We start from the raw sequence: 8387 nt of genomic DNA, 5'->3' as shown, positions 1-8387 counted from the left end.
CATGTTAAATAAACAGTTTTACATAAAAAAAAAATGAAATGTATAATTTTAATTTTTAACATAACAACGTAAGTTTTATTGTTTAGTAGTAGCGTTTACTTATTAGAATTATAATAATAATAATAATCAAAGGTGAAATTATCAATTCAATTTGTAAATAAAATGTGTACTTCATGTAACATTAGTTCAATACAGAATTAGTTGTAATAATCCTTAAATTACCATTTACCATTAACAACTCAATGAAATGAAGAGTAAATAATATTAATAATGATTAAAAAAAATTGTTTAAATTTACATCATGATAACAGAAAATTATTCACTGTTATCATCTTCCTTGTTCTTCTCAGACTTCTTTTTCTTCTTTTTATGACGATGTCTAAATCCACTTCTACTACGAGACTTGTGTTTCCTAGAACGTTTTTCATGACTACGATTTCGAGAGCGATGACGATGAGACCTGATAAAAACATTTTTAATACTAAATATTCTAAATAATAGTATTTATTTTTTTTAAATTTACAATATGGGAATTTTGATAGTTTTTTAATTATTATTGCCGTCTTGTACGACTATTCATTTTTAATGCACCAACGCAGCCGTGGAAGATGATTATTTTTATTCTTGCCTGATGGCATACTTTACCTAATGTATTGAGTACATGTGTATAATCGACAATTTATTAAGTAAATTGAATAATACTATCACTGCACAATATACATATTATACATAGAATATTATAATATGTATAAGTATATAGGTTGTATAAACAATAAAACTATAAAAGGCTTTTTATTTTACAATGAACGTTAGTTACAATATTTTGCGTCGTAGGTGCTGCCACATTAGAAAATTGACTATCAGCATAATCTATATTACGTATCAATTATTGAAATACTTATGATGAATAATTTTGAAAATCTTAATGAAACGGTTATTATTTGTTATTATTATATTTACTGAGAAAAAAAAACGAATAGAATTAATTTATAAAAATTAATAATAATGATATATTTTGTTGTTTATTCACTACCCATATAAATTAGGAGTCTTTATGTATTTAGTATTTTCTAAGAATGAGTATGTATGTTCAAGAAAATAATGTTTAAGGTTAATAATTTTTTATTAAAATTTAATGATATTTTTAGTTTAATTATTTTAAATGTAATTGATTAGTGTTCCACTGTCTGTCTACTGTATAGTTTACAATATATATTTTACATATGTGTACTATTAAATATTTTATTTAAGAGCTATCATTAACACGGCAGACTGATGGATATTTCACGTCATAGACGAGATGTAATCGTCTAAAATATAATTATTTAAAATTAAATGAATAACTATAGAAACATTGAAGTTATTATTAGCTATTAATTATTTCATTGAGTACCTATACAAAAATACAAAATTGATTCTATAATTGTGTTTTAAAATTTGAGCTTTGACACTAAAAATTCAACAGATATAAATGGACGTTATATGATAATATATGAGAATAATTTGACTAAAATCAAACATGTTGTGTTTTCGTTTTATGCAACGATATTTTACACAATTATTTTATTTTTTTTTAATTTGAATTTTGGATTGGTACAAGATATTTCAGGCAAAAAAGGGAATAGAATTAACTACATTTTAAATTGTGATTTTAAATATTCTTTAATTTTTCATAAACATAAAGACAAAAAAAAAAACAAAAACAAAAAATAACAATAACTGTTATTTTTTCTTCTAAGTAACAACTTGTTTCTGTTACTATAGTAGTAACTGTTATAAATATAAATCACTGTAACTGTAACACCAACATCAACATCTAAAGAAACTTCGTCTAATGTGGCTCGTGCCAATGAAGAAAACATTCCAATCCCGTCTACATAAGGATTATCCATTATTTATATTATTAATATAATAACAAATTTTTAAAAGAAAAATAATAGTTGAAAAGTTCGATTGAAGTTCAATCAAGTAAGTATACTTTTGTAACATAAAAGTAGTGATGTATCTAACTATAGTAGTTTCTCATATATTCACTGCTAGATTTAATTATGGGATGAGTGAGTTTCACAATAAGTTAAATTGTAAACACTTTGACCTCTACACAAAAGTTTATTTCTTCTGATAGGTATGAAAAGATTACTCGTATATGGTAATTAATTATAACTTTGCAAAAATATTTATACATTTTAATTATTGCTTACATCAGGGGTCGGCAGCCTTTTTAACCACACGGGCCATTTTTTTTTTTCAATTGTTCATCAAGGGCCACATTAAAAAAAAAAATTACATATTATGATATAATACTTATAATTTTATTGTATTGCTATTATGAAACGGTTAGATAAGATTTTATTTATAAAGGAAAAATAATTATATAATATTGAAAATTATATGAAAAATGTTATTAAACAAAAGTAAAACACAAAAATTAACCACCTTTGTGCGGGCCATCAAAAATTGCTTTGCGGGCCGCGGGTTGCCGAACCCTGGCTTACATCATAGTATATAATATTTATTTTATAATTATTATTATAGGAATGGGAATATATCAAATGTTATTGATAGTTTATTTCATCTGCAGCTGAAGTAGATTTTCAATTAAATTCAACTATAAAAGCATTATTAAATGCAGCTCCGTTTCTTGGTAAGTTTATCTCGTAGACTGCCTGGTAGTATACGTAGAGAATGTGTTTTGTGCTCAGTACTGACTACCTAGTTCAAGTACTTCGCCGATATTGCAAATTTTCACAAATTTCATTCTTTGCACGTCTAATAAAATCTAACGTTATTAATATTAAAAATATGTAGCTTTACAAAATTACACTAAATGTGTAAATTATTATTAATATATTTTTGATCTTTTATTAGGAATGGTACTAGGAGCATATTTCTGGGGTATTTGTAGTAATTTAAAAGGAAGACGAATTGTTATCTTGGGATCACTAGGAATGGATACATTATTTATTATAGTTTCTTCTTTGGTACAGCATGTTGAATTGTTTTTTATAATAAGAGTAGGAAATGGATTTGCATAAGTTATAATAAATAAATATTAAATTATATGTTAGTGTATAGATAATATGTAATAATAACTAATAAGTATTAAATAAAATTGTTTAAACTGTATATATAAAATAAGAATCGAACTTTACTTTTCCTTAAAATTAACGTCTTGAAATTCTGCTATTTTGTATAAGACGACTACGAGAGTTGATTCCCAATTGTCGAAATGGTTCCTGGGTTGTCTACAGGTAACATATGAATTGGTTCCTGTAAGTTTTGATGATAAAAAAAATTAGTAGTATCATAGATTTAATAATCTAAGTTTATTTAATCTATGACAGTAATATGTATAAATACTATATATTATTATACTCGTATATTTTATAAATATGCATTAAACAAGAAAAAATGATTGAAAAATACAAAAAATGCAAAATAAAAATTTCACCTTTGAAGTCTCTGTTACATGAATCAAATTATAAACTTGGAAAGCATTGTTTAAGATTAACCAAAAAAAATGTATTTTGCAATGAAATCCGGGCCCCAACTATAAGTAATTTTATTTGGGAACCAATTCGAACAGTTGTATATTTGAATGTAATTTTTTCGAGAACCAATTCATACACTTTTATTTGACCCGGTAACCAATTCCGTATTACCCCTGTTATACAGTATCTACACAGCTATACCTACCCACATACAAATTTTTGATTTAGTACAATAATTTGATATTTTTCCTATGTTTTATATTATGGTGTTTTTTTATAAAAATATTAATTTCAGCATTATTGGAGCTACTTGCATGGTTTATGTGGTACATGGGCGAATTTTTAATACCTTCCAAAAGAGACAGTTATTTACTTTTTCTTGAATTATTTTGGGCTTTCGGAATGATGGTTGGACCCGGTTAGTAAATATACTTATTGCTATTAACATTTAAAATTAAAATATTGTTAAAGTTTTAAAAAGATATTAACTTTTATTATATTATGTATTAATTTATTTTTTAATTCTATATTATATTCATATAATAGCATAATACATATTATAACATTATGATCATAAATAGGATTCCGATCCTGATTTTCTAAATACAAAAAATAAAAGTATTTAGATGTTATTAAAAATATATATATATATATGTATATTTAATTGTTTGTACAATCTACTGTATATTTTTAATAATTTATAATATTTTTGAAAAAATAACTTAGTTCAACATTTCTTAAATATTATTGTTAATAAAATTGTATTTATATTTTATGTATAGTAATTAATAATCATTCTTATGTATACATAAGTAATTTTATTCTATTAAAAAATAACAAAAAAACATTATTATGAGTAGTAGAAATATTTACATCAAGTGCTGTTAGTAATAGCTACATTTACTATTATAAAAATACAAATTTGAAAACTGGTAGAGTAGGTATTAAAATTAGGATATTTTTAAATGTTTTGGTAAAAGTTATTTTTAATTGGAAATAGCTTATTAATTAAATATGAACTAATAAGTTTTTTCTTTTCAATAAGATCTAATACTTGATTTTTTTTTTTTTTTTTTTTTTTTTTATTGATCTAAAACACATCGACAGCTAGGCCATTAGTACAAGAATTTTTTTGATTACATTGTTGGTATTTTAAGTATTTACATTTTTACATTAAATTAAATTATACAATTCAGTTTTTTTTAAAAATAAAATTAAGTTTTTAATGTCCTGTGGGTTTGGTCCAAGTGCTTGACAGATTTGTTCGGAGATGTGGAATTGGTTTCGATATTGGTTGTATTTGTGACATTCGGTGATGATGTGGTTGACGGTTAAAGGAACGCTGCATGAGTCGCATAGTGGAGGATCATCTTTACTCATCAAGTAGCTGTGTGTTAAGTGTGTGTGTCCAATTCGGAGGCGGTTTATTATGGTTTCTTCTTTTCTATTGAGGCCGGGATTTTTCCATAGGTTAATATTATTTTTTATTTTGTTGAGTTTTGTGTTAAGTTTTCGCCAGTGAGAGTACCATTTATTATTTGAGTGTAGGTTAATTTCGTTCTTTGCGTCTGAGAATGTGATGGAATTTATGGTTTCAGTTGATGTAGAGACGATTGCATTGTGAGCTTCTTGGTCAGCCATTTCATTTCCGGGAATACCTATGTGTCCCGAAATCCATACAAAATGGATGTGTTTATTTTTTTTTTCTGCTAGGAAGGTTTCTTCTTGGATGAGCTTTGTGATATCAGGTTGGTTACGTGTATTTGTGATGGCGATTAAGTTGCTGAGTGAGTCGCTAAGTATTATAAATTTTGTTTGGTGGTTAGCATATTCTGTGTGGAGATATTTTACGGCTTTGTATATTGCCATCGCTTCTGCTGTAAATATAGAGGCTTGAGGTGGAAGTTTGTATGTTATTTTTTGATTGTTTATTATCATTGCAAGCCCGACTCCATCGTTTGTTTTGGATGCATCAGTATATATGTGCACGCTGTTTGGATGCTCTTGTAGTATGTTTTTGAGCATGTTTTTATATATGAAAGGCATTGTGTTTTCTTTTTTAAATTCAGTAAGAGAGAGGTTAACATTGAATGTTGTGTTCCATGGGGGGAAATTATATGGTTTTCTTTCTAAAATATTGCTTATTTTTATGTTTTCTTTTTCGGCTTTTTGTTTATATGTATTTATTACTTTGATGGCTGGGTTATTTATGTTTCTTTTAGTTCTGGCACAATATAGTAAAAGTAGTTTTTCTCTTCTAAGGTTAGGTGAAATTTCATTAGCAATGTTTCTAATACTCTCAATTGGGCTGGATTTGAATCCCCCGATTGATAATCTTATAGCAGTATTTAGTTTAGTTTGTATCATGTTTAAGTGGTTGGTTTTGGCATTTTTTAATAGTATAGAACCATAGTCTGTTTTTGATCGAATTAAAGCTTTATAGATCATTAAAAGAGATGAGCTGTCACCACCCCATGATGTGTGAGCAATTATTTTAATTATATTAAGTTTTTGAGATATTGAGTCGCGGATATTTTTTAGATGGGGTAGCCAATTTAGTTTGGAGTCGAAAGTTATTCATAGAATTTTAATTTTATTATGATGAGGTATAACTAGGTTATCTAATGTTATATTGAGAACTTTTATTTTTTTTTTGTTTTGTAAAGATAATACTTTTTGATTTGAGGTTAGAGAATGAGAAGCCAGTTTTTTTCGACCAATCAGTTAGGCTGTTAGCACTTGTTTGTAGAAACTCTTGGACAGTTTTTAGGTTATTGCTTCTGCAAAATATGTTGAAATCGTCAGCGAATAAATTAGATTTTACGGGGGCTTTTATTGTTTCAACTATGTCATTAATGGCCAAGAGAAAAAGTGTAACTGCCAGAGATGATCCTTGTGGAATACCGTTTTCTTGGCTGAACGTCTTTGATAAGGTATGAGATACTTTGACCCGGAATTGTCTTTCTTTTAGGAAGTTTGTAATATATTTAAACATGTTGCCATTTGTTAAAATTTTACTCAATAAAGTTAGTATTCTATGTCTCCATACAGAATCGTAAGCCTTTGTTATATCCAAACTGATCATTCCGAGTATTTGCTTATGTTCGAATGCATTTTCTATCTCGGTTTTTATTGTAATTAAGTTATCCATAGTTGATCTAGTGTGTCGAAAGCCACTTTGCTCTTTAGATAATATTTCGTTTTTTTCTAAAAACCACGTTAATCTTAGGTTTATGATCTTTTCCATAATTTTTGTCATTGTATTTAGGAGTGTAATAGGTCTATATCCTTCAGCAGAATGTTTATTTTTCCCAGGCTTAAGTATGGGTATTATTATTCCCTTTTTCCATTCTTTGGGTATAACACCTGAGTGCCAGGTTATAAATTAATACTTCTACTTATTATTGCAAACTAATATTATTCAGTATAAGCTATATTTTACTATTATTTTATTTTTTCATACAAATGTCTTATTAACTTTTATAATTTTACTATGCTCTTAAACTATTATTATTTTTTTTTCAGTTGCATTTATTGCAGTGGCGTTTTTACTTAAGTTGAAAGTTGGCGGTGATCATTAGGACATATTTACATTATAAAAAACCTATATTTTTAATTTTTGATTAAACCTAATATAAAAAAAAAAAAATGTTATTAAAATTATTGTTGTGCTTTTTTCTTATACCTCAGTAACATTAGAATATACTAGATAATAAAATATTAAAAAAAAAAATTCACAAAAAGTTTACTTTTAATTTTATGTATTTTGACAACTATACTTATTCTTATTTAGTAGTTAAGGTTAGGTTAACCTTCTGTCAAATAATAAGTAGTAAAATAAAAGTAAACATTTCATGGATTTTAGTCTTTTATTTAACATAATTGAGCAAAATAAGTTGCTAATTTATATTAAACTAACATTGTTTGAAGTTTGGAATATTACTTGAAAGTGAGTAGTCTATAGACACTCGTAATTATTGATTCGTCATTCGTCTAGTCATTTATTTTCACCGTGATTCTTTCTGATTTAAATGTCGGATTAAGTTACAGAGTTATTTGTTTTAAACACGTGTTTTAAACATGTTTTAATACAACTAAATAAAACAAATTTCAATTTGTTTTAATTATTTAAAATAAATGAATAAAACAACAAAGTTTGAAACAAAAAAAATTATAATTTTAATTTTCTTAAAAACGTATACTCTTATTTTATTCCTAATCATATATTATATACGTATTTCAAATTAATTTATATTTTTTGATTTTATACAATCAGTGAAACAACTTGTTCTTTATTTTCTCAAGAAATTTCTAGCAGAAAGGAAGAAGTTAAAACTATTGATAAAATAATTGTATGTTGTAAAACATACAAAACTAATTTAAATAATAAATATTTTTTAAATTGTTTTTAAGTGTTTTAAACAGCGCACAAAAAACAAAATGTATATAAATTGTTTTAAACAATAAGAACATGATTTTCGGTTTTTTTTTTTTTAAAACATGTTTTTTCCAACTTTGATTAACTATTGCTAATCAAATACTCATATTACCTTGAACTTTTATACCTACTGCAGGAAAAATTCACCATGTTATAACAGATGACATCATATAAAAAAAAATTATAATTACTTTCTGGTCAGAGTAAGAATAATAATAAGCCATAAGCTCGATTACCAAAAATACTTATCATTAGCTGCCGACCGACATTTGTGTATTGTGTATACATAATATGTACAACAATTATTATTCAAAGAAAATTAACCAGAGCGCAGAGGAAGACCAATGAATGCTAGTATGGGGTGGACGTGTAGGTGTTTATAATTTTAAGTATGTAAATATTGTAAACTTTAAAACAATAGAACCATGGATATCTTAGATTACAAATATTAACAGGGC

The 8387-nt window shown here is 25.9% G+C and overlaps 1 protein-coding gene across 1 annotated transcript; it reads right to left on the bottom strand.

The window, feature by feature from the left end:
- Positions 1-6108: 6108 nt before the first annotated feature.
- Positions 6109-6486, bottom strand: LOC112595307. The gene has a single exon (XM_025340452.1). It carries the CDS (start codon positions 6484-6486, stop codon positions 6109-6111), a length of 378 nt encoding a protein of 125 aa, XP_025196237.1.
- Between the last annotated feature and the right edge of the window lie 1901 nt (positions 6487-8387).

Source organism: Melanaphis sacchari, unplaced genomic scaffold (genome assembly GCF_002803265.2).
Source record: "Melanaphis sacchari strain LSU unplaced genomic scaffold, SCAv2.0 Contig26_pilon_pilon, whole genome shotgun sequence".
Classification (NCBI taxonomy): Eukaryota; Metazoa; Arthropoda; class Insecta; order Hemiptera; family Aphididae; genus Melanaphis; species Melanaphis sacchari.
The sequence above is the reverse complement of the archived record's forward strand: the minus strand, read 5'-3'. Positions and strand labels throughout refer to the sequence as shown.

What these genes read in the sequence shown, in the direction of transcription:
- LOC112595307 (XM_025340452.1), bottom strand. Translation starts at nt 6,486, where the DNA reads ATGTTTAAATATATTACAAACTTCCTAAAAGAAAGACAATTCCGGGTC.